The sequence below is a fragment of the Mizuhopecten yessoensis genome, unplaced genomic scaffold (assembly GCF_002113885.1).
Source record: "Mizuhopecten yessoensis strain PY_sf001 unplaced genomic scaffold, ASM211388v2 scaffold897, whole genome shotgun sequence".
NCBI classification, from domain to species: domain Eukaryota; kingdom Metazoa; phylum Mollusca; class Bivalvia; order Pectinida; family Pectinidae; genus Mizuhopecten; species Mizuhopecten yessoensis.
In genome coordinates this window covers 631,012-647,340 of record NW_018403776.1, presented here as the reverse complement: position 1 = coordinate 647,340, position 16,329 = coordinate 631,012, and the positions used below count along the sequence as shown (strand labels likewise).

At 39.1% G+C, this 16,329-nt stretch overlaps 1 protein-coding gene across 4 annotated transcripts in view; it reads left to right on the top strand.

Annotated features, from left to right (window-relative positions):
- LOC110453996 (polycystin-1-like) overlaps positions 1–16,329 on the top strand; it is an 82,392-nt gene that overhangs the window by 42,568 nt on the left and 23,495 nt on the right. For 3 of the 4 annotated variants that reach the window (XM_021503305.1, XM_021503295.1, XM_021503286.1), the window contains 11 exons: positions 2,440–3,162; positions 3,542–3,718; positions 4,063–4,251; positions 4,840–5,029; positions 5,536–5,741; positions 6,348–6,479; positions 7,597–7,731; positions 8,243–13,350; positions 13,937–14,083; positions 14,571–15,220; positions 15,936–16,233. In XM_021503305.1, coding sequence (XP_021358980.1) covers positions 2,440–3,162; positions 3,542–3,718; positions 4,063–4,251; positions 4,840–5,029; positions 5,536–5,741; positions 6,348–6,479; positions 7,597–7,731; positions 8,243–13,350; positions 13,937–14,083; positions 14,571–15,220; positions 15,936–16,233 — 7,955 coding nt within the window. Of the gene's footprint in view, positions 1–579; positions 673–2,439; positions 3,163–3,541; positions 3,719–4,062; positions 4,252–4,839; positions 5,030–5,535; positions 5,742–6,347; positions 6,480–7,596; positions 7,732–8,242; positions 13,351–13,936; positions 14,084–14,570; positions 15,221–15,935; positions 16,234–16,329 lie in introns of all 4 variants that reach the window. The other variant, XM_021503280.1, reaches the window with a different exon arrangement.

Sequence of the window (16,329 nt, the reverse complement as noted above, 5' to 3'; positions counted from 1 at the left end):
TAGAATTCTTTATAATGAGTTTGAAGATTTATTCCAACACAGCAATGTCACATCCAGTAGAGTAGTTGATTAAGTCCTGAGATTTTTAATTCGGTGATCAAATTCCTGGTGTTCAAATCCCTTATGCCGTTGTGGATAGAGAAAAAAATATAATGAATAAATTACTCATTCACCCCTGAAATTTCACAATGAACCTTTCCAACCTATGAAATGGTAGAGTTCAAATGTGTCGTCTGGGATAAATGAGTGAGTTAATATTTAACGCTTTGCTGTAATGAAAAGGGAAGTAACTCCAAGTCAGACATATGCCAAATAAATTGGAGCTGACAGAGCACTGGGATTCTCTACTTCAGTTATATGGTATGTCCTATCACCCTGTTTGGATAACAATGAAATGTGAAGTAAACTGTTCGGAATCTGATTTCGGACAGTGGTGTCTGGTAATTATAAACTAACATATTCTATACGTGATACTGTTGATATTTCTTGACATAAAACCTAAACAGTCCCTGTTTGTATCCTATTTTATCTTAATACTTCACGTGTGTGTCTAATACATCCCATTTTGTACCATATTAGCTAACTGTTCACCTTCAATACGCAAAAAAAGAAATGGAGCTGATCCAGCAATGTGTCGAGTGTCAAGTTCAAATTCCATACACTGCAGGGAGGGTGAGTTGGGTATCATAGGCTTTATATAGCTGAAATTTTCAAAGTTCATTTTGTGTTGTATCATTATGTTCTGTGAAGCCTTGCAAATCTGTAAATATATTTACAGTATCTTGATATCTACCTTAGTTTCAGGAGATCAACTTGAACTCTATTCTTTAGTGAAGTTTAAAAACCTTTCCTATTCTAATGCAATAACTTACCCATATCCCACTAATATGGACATACCTAACTTGCGTCCCCAGCTAACACAGGACAACACAATAAACACATCAAAACAACATCTCTTCATATACATCAGTTACAGGAATTCAAACAAATCATAGCAATAACAAAATTAATTGATTTGTCATCATAATCAAAATAAATTTTAGGAATGAAAATATCAGTTGATTTGTCACAATGTAAAAAACTTATAATAAAGATATTGTCCATAATAAATGATAAACTTTTAGAAATAAATTGTTTGAAATTTGTGTATATCGAAGAAATGGAGGATTAAATTGGAAACACAGACCCATGTGTTTGCTAGAGAGTGTAACACAGTGCTATGTAGAATGAAAACATACCTGTGGGGATTCTTGTATATGTTAGAGAGAATAGCATGTCATATAAAATCTTATTTTTTGAAAGAAAATGACTTAATTTTTAAATTGAAATTACATATAAAAAGATATATATTTTTTTATAAAAATGTTGTCTTAATGAGTATTTGAAAGTATTTGCTTATGATATTTATAAATACAGTAGTTTCATTGCTTGGGATCATACAAAGACACCTATATAGACGTGTGTTATCATGGTAAGGATTATGGCCTCTGTCATCCTCATGCTGCCCAAGCTTTGCTTTAAATGTTTTTGTATAGCCAGTGTGTTTATAATGGAATATTACAAATCATTAACGTCTTAGTATACCAGGTAAAAGCTGCTGCATGCACTGTGCTTCTAACTAACTGGCAGTAGTCTTTCAACAACTTGTTTTACAGGGCCTATTCTCATGTTATCTCGTTGAATTAACAGTATATGTACAATGTAAAATAATTATCAGAAACATAATTGAAATGTTACAAAGATTACATACAAGTCATTCCAGAGGTAGTACAGCATAGTTAAACTCATAGGGTTCTATGTTCAGTCAGGTGTTGATCAAGAAATAGACTTGCAAGACTTTGGGGGTAAAAATATAGGTATTTAGTCATTTTGGGTAGACGTTTTGGTAGCTAGATAGAATTGACATGAGAATGGGTAAGATTACTAGATAGAATTGACATGAGAATGGGTAAGATTACTAGATAGCATTAACATGAGAATGGGTAAGAATACTAGATAGAATTGACATGAGAATGGGTAAGATTACTAGATAGCATTGACATGAGAATGGGTAAGATTACTAGATGTGCTGCTACTTCACATATTTCCTTTCTATTAGTTCGAAGCTAAACAAGCAAAATAATGTTGTTATGAAATATGAGACATAAATGGTACAGACTAATTATAAAGTCATTTCCGTTATCAAAATATTTTTTCCAAAAGAAAATTATTCAGATAGTGGTATCAAAAAATATTATGTTTATTTATTTATTGTTGTATCAGCATTGTACAGAAGGATTCGTAACTGTACTGGAATTTTTATTTTTTTTCTCATGTTTTTGTTTATTTCATGATGTCATATTGAAATAAAACCATTTTAATTTATTGCATATTCTATGATATCCAATTTTATTTTGGTTTATTATAAAGTTTATAAGCATGTTTTAATGTTGTTTTCAGGTGCTACAAATTACTTTTCATGCTACAGTGATACAGGCTTAGGTAGTATATCTACAGTCGTGTATGCTACTGTCGTATCCTCAACAACTGCCTCCACCCAACAATTATGTATAGAGGAATGTTTCAAACTGGCCGGAACTTATGCTTCCTACGATTCCAGCTATTGTCTGTGTGGTAACGTCTCCTTAGATTATAACTGTCCGTGTTCTACTGCCACTTACGCAGATCAGGACTCTGCGACATGCACAAATTCTGCAGGGAGCTCAGAAACCAAGACTTATCTGGCAAATATCAACACTGTGTCAGCGGGAATTATCCTCAACCCCATCTCTCGTCTCACCGCAGGCCAAAGCTACACTTTCAGGGTGAACGTTACCCTGGACATCATCAATTTATTTTATTTCGACTTTGGAGATACATCTAGACTTATATCTAAGGGTGTGACTGGTAACACACTTGTCATATCCTATACATATCCCGTGCCGGCTCACTACACTCTGACTGTGTCTGGTTGTTACTATGACAATGCTAGTACTGCGTGTGATGCTGCCTCTGTACCTGTTCTGGTCGACCCCCCGGACACACAGGTGTCTGTCTCCTTGTCAGCATCATCTTACGAAGGTTCTATCAACACAGCATCAGTCAATGCCAGCTTCACCATGGGTCAAAACATTGATTTCTATTGGAGCAGGTCACCTGACAATGGCGTCACATCCAATACAAGTAAGACAAATCAGTGCTAAAGTCTGCTACAGTGTACCAAAATCACTCACATTATTGACTTTTTTGCTGCTTTAGGGATCATCCCAGAGATCTGAACTTAATTTCAATTTGACAATGTCCATTGAATCCTATTGTCATAGCTGTATGATTTTATATTATACATGTTGTAGAACAAATTCTTGGATCAATGCTGACTTTATAAACACTATCAGATTCTACCAAATGATTTAATCCTACTAGAGGTGATTAAGTCAGGTTTCGCAGTGTTATATAATGTCTCCCTGGTAGACACCTGTCTTCAGTATGACCTTTGTAGCTGTGGGGAGGATGTTAAACCCAAAACAAGTGTATTTTAATGAATGATTAATTACATTTCAAGGTTTCTCTTGTGAGACATCATGGACGTTTGTACGGGGAAGGTGTATTCAAGTGAGCAGCTCCGCCCTAGACTACGACACAGCCGTGACATCTTGTACCAACTCTCTGCTCAACACCATTCAACACTCCACTGAAGTCACTGAGTTTGCCACTAACATTTTAAGTGTGTCACCTACAGGTATGGCGAAAATGGGTTTATACGTGTCTACTATATCTACAGCATTTTAATGCCATTTTCTATTATTTCACATTTGTAAACTAAATTTAAGGTGTTTTTTTCCCCCCAGAAACAATGTCTGTCCATAAAAACGTGTCTGTTTCTGCAATGTAACTTGTGTTACTGTACAGCTATGTTTACCAAAGTTCAAAGGAATACTATTCATGGATTGGAGACTTGAACTTTTTGGAGTTTAGAATTGGCACTTATAATTTTGGATGTTCTCTTCAAGACAAACAAAATGCAGCTAGTTTAAGTGTTGTTTCATTAATGTTATAAATATCAATTTTAAAAATCTTTTTCAGTCACATCTATATACATAGAAGCGAAGAAGAATGGCAGTTTCTACCTCTGGTCAGACAACACCTACACATACTTCACCACTGAGGATGTGACCGATAGCACTGCCGGGGAGTGTGTAGTCATAGACTTGAGCACCAACGCTCTCAAGGGTGCAGACTGCACTGCCACACATAACTATGTCTGCCAAAAACGTGAGCATAAATTCATATCAGATTTGCTTACACCAAACCGAATACTGAATTTCCAGCGATATTTGTAGTATATAAAGTATGGCACTATACGTATGTGTGTCCATCTGTCTGATATGATGGCTTCCGGACCATAAGCACATAAAAATTGATGAAGATAATTTCTACAAATGTTGTGCACATAACAATATTGTGCACATAACTTAGTGGTCAAATAGCTGGGGTATACTTTAATCAGCTTGTCGGTCGGTCGGTCGATATGTTCATGAAAATAAGCTTGTCCAGACATATCCTCCTAAACTAATGAGCTGATTTCAACATCTGGCATCAACTCTTTACTTTCAACAACCTTTTCTGAATAACAAAATGGTCTAGGTGATGGTTATTTGACAAGTAGCTTCCTGGAATGAAGCGCTTTCAAGTTTGCTAAAATCAATGACTTTGTTGAAACTTATACATTTATTTTTCCTTGAGAAGATTGTGTACATTTTCTTAGAGCTCTTATTGGGATGAAGTTTTGTCTTATCAATTTAAACATACTGCATAATGCTATTTATGTATGATGTGTTAATCATGAACCTTCGTTTCCAGCTCCTAACAACGCCTGTCCTTATGGAGGAGTTTACTACCCTACGACAAGGAACTGTTACCTTGCTGTTACTAGTGCCCCTCTCAACTGGTCTAGTGCGTCTTCAGCCTGCCAAGCCCTTACGTCTGGTGCCAGCCTCGCTACCTTTGATAGTGCTCAGCTGGTGTCCCACGTCACCTCCAGTGTGTTAACGTACGTATGGTTCCCTCCATTATTTCTAATCTGATAATATTGTATTTGGTTTCCCACCAGTTTGTAAACGTATGTTTTGGTTTTCTTATGTCATTTCAAACCTGTAAGTCAAAGTAGTGAATTGAAGTCTTAGCTAAAAAGTCTTGTAATTCTCAGCAACATCTTACCATCACATAAGGATGTAAATCTTCCACAACTTCTCATTCGTTTTATCATAATATAATAGAAATCCTCAAACCTCCCTTTGGAGGCCCCACTGCCGTGCCTGTGTATGCATGCATAATGTAACACTACATGTACTTCCTTATTTTTGGTGTTATATTTTGATCCATTGTTACGCTTTTACAAAACGTGTCCTTACTCTGAGAAGACCAAGTCTTCTGGAAAGAGTAAAGGTAAGGCTACATGTCTTTCAATAGCTTTGATATTGTTTGCAAATTAAATGTAAAATACAAAGCATAGAGCGGACCTGTATAAATAACAGCTTTTATGTGATCTTGTTTCAGGACTAACACAAAGGCTTGGGTGGGCCTGAGATACCAGAACATGGACGGCTACCTGGAGTGGGTGAACTCCGAGTCTGTGTCGGCCTACAACCCCATATCTTCCACACAAACAGGGGACTGTTTCGGTTTGTCTCAGACTGGAGACTGGCAAGGGTACTCATGTTCTACCATCCTCTCCTATATCTGCCAGTACTCGGTTGTAAAAGGTAGTAATCTCTTTTTAAGCTCCATTTTACCAGTATTTGTATTATGTTGACCACAGATTTTCAGTTAAAAAGTTATAGGACAAAAGACAGTTAAGTTTATAAGTGGTTAGGATGAAACAGTTTTTAGCTCGCCTGGCATTTAGTGCCTGTAAGGTAATGGGATGTTGTGGCGTCGTTATTGACTTCTTGTTGTCAGCCAGCATCTCCAGAGTCATGGCCAGTTGGTACACGGGACAGTGTTACCTTGACCTGTTTTCAAGGTTACAGGGGTCAATCATGTAAAGAAACATTCAAACAACATAAAAGCACTTCAAGGTAAAAGAGACAGGATAATTGGGTATCTTCTGTAGACCAGCATTACAAATCTGTTTCTTAAACATCCTTGATCTTTGGGAATCCAATGTTTTATAAATCAAGTGTGTTGCCTTGCTGGCCGATGCTGAGCCTAAAATGGGGAAATATTTCTATTGTAACATTTAATGAGATTGCTGATATAGGAATGTGGTCTGTTATATATGATGGCATTTAATAATGTTTATTTATGAGAAATGGTTGAGCTTGAATGATGTTACAGGTATTACTGAAGCTGAATTTGATGTTTTGTAGACACCGTGAGTGTAGAAGCCTCCGGAGTGGGGACCATGAGTCTGGACCCTACATCACATACCTACACTCTGACTTCCCTAGCAACCTCTTCCACACCGGCCACAGAAAAAGGGGTCATCACCATCTTCCCAGGTATTTTTGTGTAGTGCTTATCATATACCTCTTTGTGATGCAGTGAATACACATTCTTCTTCTTGATACAGTTGATATCACAGACAATAGCCAACTGTCAATATGAGAGGTCTCTTTTCTCCTTTTTGGTAAACACCATTCTCTTCTTCTGTGGTGTAGATTTCATACATAAAAATTTGATGTAATGTGTTGACAAAATTGGTTTTCATGACTGGTCTATAGGTTACCATGCAAATTTATGCATCGATGGACCCATTTTAACTGTATTTGTTTGCCTATCTATGATGGAGTTGTTTTTATTTCATTGCCTGTACACATCTATTTACTATGTTCATAGGGAAATTACTCTTTATGCAATGGACATTTACTTAACCAATGCAATATAAAACACTACCAGTGTTCAAAGAGCAATAAACAAAATTGGATCAGTGTCATTTTGATGCTTTCTCCTGTCTCAAGTAACATGAGACCATTGTAAAAAGCAAACATTATGGTGACCTTAGGCTGTTTCAGGAATTTCTACTGCTCTGATGATACAGACACTTAAATATGTAAATGTTATAGAATTCCTATGCATTTAGATCGCTCATATTGAACAGAAAATTTTAAACATTCATGCTGGTATGAATTCAAATTGGTTATCTTAAAGTCAGCATGAATGTTAAAAATATCTGTTTAGCTAGGAACGTCCCTCTAACAATTTCTTGTACATCATGTTAAGAAGCATCATCACAAGATCAAGTTCACATTCAGATGTCTGGTGTTACATAGGGGGTCACTTTAGTCCCACAAGATGGACAGAATTTTACTTTTAAACTTACTGAGTGTCGCTAGATGTGTAAGATATTTACTTATTAATTAGTGTCACTAAATATGTTAGATATTTACTTATTAATGAGTGTCACTAAATATGTTAGATATTTACTTATTATTGAGTGTCACTAAATATGTAAGATATTTACCTATTAATGAGTGTCACTAAATATGTTAGATATTTACTTATTAATGAGTGTCACTTAATATGTTAGATATTTACTTACTAATGAGTGTCACTAAATATGTAAGATATTTACTTTAGAGTTTACTTAGTGCAATTTCTTGGATATTAACTTTGTAGGCTATTCAATACCCGACGAAAGTGGCACTGTTGTAGCATGGACTTTCAAATCTGCAAACCTGAACAGCTCACAGATTGCCGCCTTCCAAGTGTGGCGCCCAGCATGCGCCGCCAGTGAAACGTTTGTAACACCAGGTAAGGACAGACTGTTTAGAGTTAGTAAGAGGCATTAAGGGAAAGGCTAAACCATCCAAGGTCAAGTGAAGCAGTGTTACATCATACCATTATCATACTAAACTGTACTAAACCATACAAGGTCAAGTCAGGTTAGATCTTTCTACTGGTACTATTTTATACTGGTGTTGATAAATACCATACAGGATTGCAATTGCCTTGATTTATACTGAATAGACCTGTAATAATTTAATAGGGTCATGTTGAACTGTGCAATCTTGTATGAAGATCATGCAAAGATATATCTAAGAAACCACATTTTTTTCTCAGAAAAATCATAGTCAGTCATGGAAATTTGCATTTGTCAGTAAGGAGTAATGGCTATTATTTTCCATGGTCCATTCACTGAAGCATGTAATGAGTAGTTGAAATAATTTCACCGAAAAAATATTTGTTTTTACTTTAAATACGTATTCTTTAGCCATATCTGGATAGAAAAATAAAAATTACAAACGATAATTCTATGTTTCAGGGTGTAATGGAAATGGAGCCAGATACGGCTCTTGTAAGTCTACTGCCACTAGCTGTCCATCAGTGCAGACATGTACAGAAGGGAAAAAGTATTGCTTCCACGATGATGCATGTATCCCTGTAGCAGACCTATGTGACTGTGGTGCATGTACGGAATCATACGTTGGGTCTTCCCCTACCTACACCCTTGTAGGCCAGACTTTCGTCGTCATACCAGCCGGTGCTTTTCAGTATTACACCATTTTGGCGGACAACATTGACGTCCAGTCAAATGACATCATAGGATACCAAGTGAACACTGGGAGTAATGTAATCCTATGTGAAACAGGTGGCGACTGGACCCAGAATACACAGCAGGCAACTGTTAGTAAATGGCTGTCAGTTGGTGACGCCTTTAATGTTACCTACTGGAAGAACAACACTATGTGCTACTTCAATGCCATCTACTCTAAATCTGTCAGCAAGACAATGCCTAGCTCTCTTGGGTACTTCACCACTGCAGGCACTACAGAGTTCAAGCTAAACGTTGTGGACCCTGTCATTACCAAGACAAAGACGATAACATCGCAAGAGATCATTGGCACTCTCACCTGGCTGTCACCCGAACTACAGGTGGGACAAAGCACAGACACTATTTTCGTCGAGTCTGGCACATCCACGGACCTTTTAGTTGTTACAGACTTTGGCACAAATCTAGCAGCTACTTGGACTTTTGAATCGGCCACAACCTCCACAACTTTCAGTGACTCGTGTCCCAGCGCTGTATCAGATTCTGTATGTACTTCTTACAAAAACTGGCCTGCACTTCCCTTTACTTCAACTTCGCATACTTTTGCCACTGATATGGAGGTCCATGTCGCTGTGTCTAACGAGGTGAGTTCGGCCAATCTTACTGTGGCAGTCAGAGTGTTTGAGAGGATCAGTGGCGTATCTATTGCACTGTCTACCTCACAGAGCAGCAACTACGTAGCCTATAATGAACAGACGTCCTTCACGGTGACTGTCAGCACTGGTACACCATCCATCTACAATTACTATGTGAACAGTACCTTGGTGTATACTGCAAATAGTGCCTCGTTCTCCCATAAGTTCCTCAACACCACAGTGCCCTATCACGTTGTTACAGTCAATGCATCAGATGACTACAGCTACTCTGTTGCAGAGATAGGAGTCACCGTTAAAGTTCGAGCCAGTTTCCAGAACTTCCAATTCACCGATATACCAAGTGTAATGGAAGTGGGCACACAATATGAGTACATTGCTTCTGTGGATGCTACTGTTGGCGCAGAAGTTTCTGTGATGTGGATATTTGGTGTTGGACCTCCCCAGCTGGTTACTTTGACTATAACATCAACCACTCAGGAGTTTAGACTGAACTTTACTTACTCTCAAACAGGTTCCTACACATTTGCAATATTTTTACAAGATGATTCCTTTAAAAGTGCTAAATACATATCGACCTCCATTGACATTGTGGTGCCTATAACAACTGTGACGTTATCTACAAGTGCTACTGTAATCTCAGAGGATGATACGATCACATTCACACCGTCTTTACCAGGACCAAGTTACTATGGCAACACAATCTATTACACATACAACTTCCAGGATGGGACAACTCTAGTAAATCAAACAACTACCAGTGTTTCTCATATGTTCAGTACGTTATCTTCTCCTGTGTACAGTGTAACTCTCCTGGTTATGAATGGTATAAGTTCAGGCAACACATCCGTAGACGTGACAGTAGAACAACTGATAACCAGTCTCTCTCTCACAGGAACTTCACCCATTCTTGTCAATACCACTGTGTCGTACACGGCTGCTGTTGGGACTGGTTCCCACATCTTGTACAGCTTTCAGGAACCCACGTTAGGTCTGACCAGCAACTATGCATCTGCTTCTGCCTACAACTGGACTATCCCCACAGTGGGAGTATACAACCTCACAGTCATTGCCAAAAATACGTTTTCTTCTCTGACCCAGTCCCTGGAGGTTCGAGCTGTAGATTTTGATACACTTCAAATCTTAGCTTTTGAGCATGACAGCCATGTGATAACATCAAGCTCTGTAGTGTTCAAACTTGATGTCCTAAGCTTCAACTCTTCCTCCCTGCATTGCGCTTGGGATTTCGGTGATGGCATTAGTTTGGTGGGTACAGGGTTGACAGAAGTATCACACTCCTTCTCTAATGCTAGCAACTACACTGTCACAGTGACCTTAGTCCATAATTCAACAGGTATTCAAAGGGTTCAGTCTAGTCTAATTGGAGTTCAAGATACAGTGACAGACTTGAGAGTACTTAGCAGTGGCATAGGAAATATTGTGTCTGGAGCAGCAGCAACAGTAGTGCTGACAGCATCTGTTGCCACAGGGACAGATGTATGGTACACCTACACCTTTGATGGGTCCAGCTTCAGTACCACGAGTTTAACCTATGACCTGGTATACGGCACAGCTACATTGCTGCTGCCAGTGGATGTGGTGGCAGCCAATCAAATCAGCTCTGTAAATATTACGATAACAGTAACGTTTTTGGAGTCTGTAGAGTCACTGATACTCAACTGTTCAGAATGTACTTTGGATAGTGGTATCTCCTACTGTGCCACTAATGCAACGTCCACCTACACGGCTACTATCCAGCGAGGTACCAGTGTTGGCTATACCTTTGTTGTGGCAGGTCAAGCAGATTCATCTACAAATCCATTGCTTCAAAAATTCTCAGCAAATGGTGACGTCTTTGTGAATGTGACAGCAAGTAATAAAGTTAGCTCAGCTGAGTACAGTTTGCCTGTCGTGGTCCAGGACACCATCACTAGTTTGTTGTTTAACGTGACTTCGCCATCCACCGACATTTTGGTCAACACCCCGTTAACTATGGATACCATCATAGTGGGCTCCCATGCTGCCTATAGGTGGAAGATGTGTAGTACCTGTAACGTGATCACAGCATCTTCAGGTTCTTATGTGAACCCAGGTTACACAGCTAGTGGATCCTACACAGTCACTGTAGAGGGTTATAACCAGATAAGTAGTGCCACCGCCACCCTGGCCTTGTTAGTACATGAACCTGTCACCAGTGTTAACATCACCTCTAACGACCTGACCAGTGGCACATATGTGGCCATCAATACAGCAACAACCTTCAATGCGACCGCCAACATTCATCAGCATGTTTACTTTGATTGGACCATTTATAATTCAACTGATACTGTAAAAACTGTGTTCAGTACCCAGACTCTGAATTATACTTTTACCATAGAGGGGGAGTACTCTGTGAAAGTAACAGCTACAAACTCGCCCAGCTCAAAGGAAACCAATTTGACAGTAATCGTAGAAACACCCATTGCTGGAGCAGCCATCACTAACAACAACACCTCACCTATAGCTACACTGACCGGTCTCCGCCTAACTGCTACAGTGACTGAGGGCTCTACATTGTCATATGCATGGTATCAAAACAACACAGCTCTAAATGTTGCATCAGAAAACTTAGATATTGCTTTTGATACAAGTGGTACGTACGTGTTGAGTGTGGTAGTGACAAATCCCTTGGGTTCGATGACAAAGACCATAACCTATGTTGTACTGGACGTGATAGAAGATGCTACCATCGTAATACCTAGCAATCTCGTTTATTATCCGTTTGTTGCCATTAATAGTGCGGTACAATTTTCAGCCAGTGTTCCTAAAGGAGACCAAATCACCATTACCTGGGAACTGAGACAGGCTAGTAGTGTCGTACATACTGGGTCCTCAACAACCTTTGACTACACTTTTGCTTCTGTGGCCAATTACACTCTAACGATGAATGTGACAAATGATGTGAGCTCGATGGTGAAGACAACAGATATCTACATTCAAACACCACTGACCTCTCTCAGTATGACCTCAAATGCCAATGCAGCCGGTGCAGCAGAAACCAATGCGCTGGTCACATTTACCGGGGTTCACAACAGCGACGCAGATCATCTGACCTATATGTGGACAATGGATTCTGTGACCACCACAACCACCACTTACACGGAAACGCACAGCTTTACAGTTGCTCGGACCTATGTAGCGTCTCTAAATGTGTCCAATCAGATTTCTACCTACAGCACATCAATTAGTGTAGAAATAGAAGACGCAATCCAAGGACTGTCAATTTCACAGTGTAATGCCACAGTCAATGTGACAGACTTGGCCCAGGCATTCGCAGTGATAACACAAGGCACAAATGAGACATACTCTTGGTCTGTTGCTATGGATGCTGGTACTATACAGCAAACTAACAAAACATTTGGATATTCATTTCAAGAGACAGGAATTTACAACCTTAATCTGAATGTGAGCAACCTTGTGGGCTCGGATGTTTCCTCGTGCTGGTATATCATCATAGGACCTATTTCGAATGTGGTGATCACAATGTCAGATGACATCAACCTGTTTGTAAACTATACTGTTGACTTTACTGTGACAGGTACCAATCTGGTGGGAGTAACCTATTTCTGGAGTTTTTCTCCAATTGATTATAACACGTCCACAGAAACTGGTGCTTTCTCAAAGGTGTTCACTGTTAAACAGTCGTATGAATTACAGCTCACAGTTTCAAACAACATCAACTCCTTGACTGTGGAGAAAGTTTTCTACATCGATGAATTGACTTGCATCGCTCCAGTCATCACTGCTGCAGGGGTGACGTCCAAGACAGTGTACAAGGCCAATTCTGTTGTATTTGAGGTGGATATTAACAGGTTTACATGTTATTCCTATGATCTTCATTATCAGTGGACAGCCTACAACCTGACAAGCTGTGTCGAGACCCTTGCTAACCCAGTCACTCTCACCGACGCTGTCGTGCAAACACCTAGACTGTCCCTGACCAATGGAACACTCAACTACGGCCAGTTCTGTATTGTGTTGGAAGCTTCATACCAGGACACTCCCCTAAAACAGACAGTGATGTTTAATGTGACTGTGACAAAGTCTAATTTAGTAGCAGTTATAGACGGGGGAAAGTTAGTCCAAATTCCAGCCAACACTGTACATCGTCTTGATGGTAGCACCTCCTACGACAAGGACCTGTCTTCCTCCTTGCAGTACAGCTGGTCATGTACAAAACTCTCGGGGGTAAGTAAAGAGCTGAGCTACATTTTCTAAAGGGAAATAGCAAATAGTGTTAGAAATGTAACATGTATGTACTGGTGAATGTTTTCTGCCACAGTGGCCTGTTGAATATGTAAAATGTATATATATGTGTACTGCTATAGAGCAGGATCAGGTATAACTGAACTGGAGGCAGTTACCGAAGGCCTTTTACAAATCACATTTATTGATTTCATATTGGTGTCTTAAATGTCACTACATCCACTTTCATGACTGCTGAAGTCATCGTTTACTTGCAAATCGTGTTAAAATAATATATATGTGTACTTATACAACAGCCCATTAAATAATATATATGTGTATACTTATACAACAGCCCATTAAAGATTATATAGCAATTTGGTTAGTAAACTTATTTGTCAGAATATTTTGTACAAAAATAAAATCTGCAATATCAAACTTTTCCAGTTTCATAAAATAGGTTTTGCCACTAATAGGTAAATTCTGGCATATAAATACCCTTGTATAAAAACCACATACAGTAAAAAATGTTCCTGACTTGTGACTTGTCAATCATAAATGTATAAACATGATTATTTGTCCATTACAGTCTGCTGCTAGTGATGCCTGCTCATCAGTGTCTGGCAGTTCTAGCTCTATCAATATTAACGCCAGTGATCTGACTGCTGGCCAGAGCTACAATGTGACACTGACTGTGTCTGCGACAGACAGAACACCAGGATACTACTCTCAACAGGTGGGTATAGTAGCCTAAACAAAAAATCATCATGGCCTTAGCCGTGACCCAAATGATTGAGGGGGAATTCAAAACTGGGGTTCAGGGGTGAGGCTATGTGTGGAGGGTCTGGGGGATGAAGCCCATATAAGTTGTAGGTTGTTGAATTTAAAGTGTCACAGGGCCAAAAACAGTCAGTCAGCTGCCAAATCTGTGAGGAATATATGGAGGTGGGAGGCAACTGGCCCTCCTGTACCTTCTACACCCATGATCAACTACTGTAGGTACTTTCGTGTGTTTGATCATGAAACGACTTATTGACTTTATGATTAACATACACCTTGTTTAAATATGTGATATACATGTTGATAATGAATAAAAATCTTAGTTACCTCATAATGTTGGGTATTTATGATAATTCTAAGTTTAGACCTCAGGAACATGGATCTCACTGTGAGTTGTTAAAAGGACAAAATGTATTCTTCGTGTCTTTTTCTGTTTTAAATAGTTGATTGTTGAGAGTACCAATGCGCCTTCTATGAAGATAGTGTGTGTGTCGTGTCAAGCACTGTACCAAGATGGGATCAGTTCTGCCAAACAGCTTGCGTTACAGGGAATCTGTGCAAACTGCGGATCTGCCACAGTCACCTACACGTGGAATGCCACGTATGTTGACAGTGGAACTAGTACCTTTAGCCTGACTACTACCAACACACACACTGGAGATTCCAAGTCAAATCTTGTAGTAAAAACAGGACAAATTATTGACGGTAAGCCGTACACATTTGGACTTACAGTTACAAAGACGGAGAACTCGGTGACCACCACTTCCTACGCTGAGATTGAGTTACTCGCCAATATGCCTCCAAGTGGTTCAGGCTGTAACGTGTCAACTACAACCATTACTGTGTTTGATACTTTGACCATTGACTGTTTGGGTTTCTCCGACCCAGACAGCTCCTCCACTGAACTAACGTACAAAGTGATTGCCTACAGTACAGATTCCGCCTCTGTTGGACAGTCTGTCATCATTTATTCTGGCCCGCAGTCTCAGGTAGATGTCTTCCTTACATCCTGGCCCGGAGTATCCAGGACAACAGTTCAAGTGAAGGTGTTCATTATTGACAGCTTCGACGGCAGCTATGAAGGATTTGACCAGTAAGTTTATTATTCAGAAATACTTAGCTTGTAACTGGTATATATCATAATGCTTTAATAAGTGGGCTTAAATGTACATACTAAGTGTGAATTGTGTTGATGGATTAATGTTTGGAACAAGATTTAGCTGTGTAACTTTCACGATAATGCTTGGTAATAGTTTGACTTGTGTTGCCATTTGATGTTTGGAACTTGATTTAGCTTTATTGTTAAATGATGCTTGAAAGTAAATTTAGCTGTGTAACTTCCAAGATCATGTTCAGTATAAGTTTGACGTGTGTATATCAGAATAATGTTTTGTACTATGAGTATGTATTTTGATTTCTGTTGTGTTAAAGAATATGAATATGACATGCATCTATTCCTTAGCTTATGTGGGTTAAGTACAATATGTTATCTTTTTACAGTCCACATCCCAGAAATAGTTCTACTTCTATATCAAATTGATGCTGAAGTCTGTGGTTCTTGGTTTGACTTGTTTTCTGTCATGTGCATTAAGATTGGTCTTACGTTGTTTTAACAAGGTTACGATGTTTGGTACCAGATATGTTGTTATAACAAAGTTACGATGTTTGGTACCAGATTTGTTGTTATAACAAAGTTACGATGTTTGGTACCAGATATGTTGTTATAACAAAGTTATGATGTTTGGCACCAGATTTGTTGTTATAACAAAGTTACGATGTTTGGTACCAGATTTGCCTTATGTTGTCAGGATGATCACAGTGACCAGACCAACACTGACAGCAGGACAGACGATGATGGAGTACATGTGGGAAAAGACTAATACGGAGATGTTGGGCTTCGTCAAGGAAAACAGTCCCACGCTGCTGTTACAGTATTCTATTGTGATGATTCACGAGCTTAACGAGTTGTCCCGCGTGGCCACTAACGACTCGGAGAAGTACATGCGGGCCACCCTGAGGAACATCCTTGCACTGACAGTGCTAGGACTGCCATTTGAGGACAATGTTGAACGACAACAGGCCGCCACCTTCATGGAATACTTAACTGTAAGTATTGTGTTTTCTCTTGCGAATTCAGTATAGATATGCTGATACTAACATCCTAGTTTAGTATTAATTATAGAAACAAACTGGTGAGAAAAA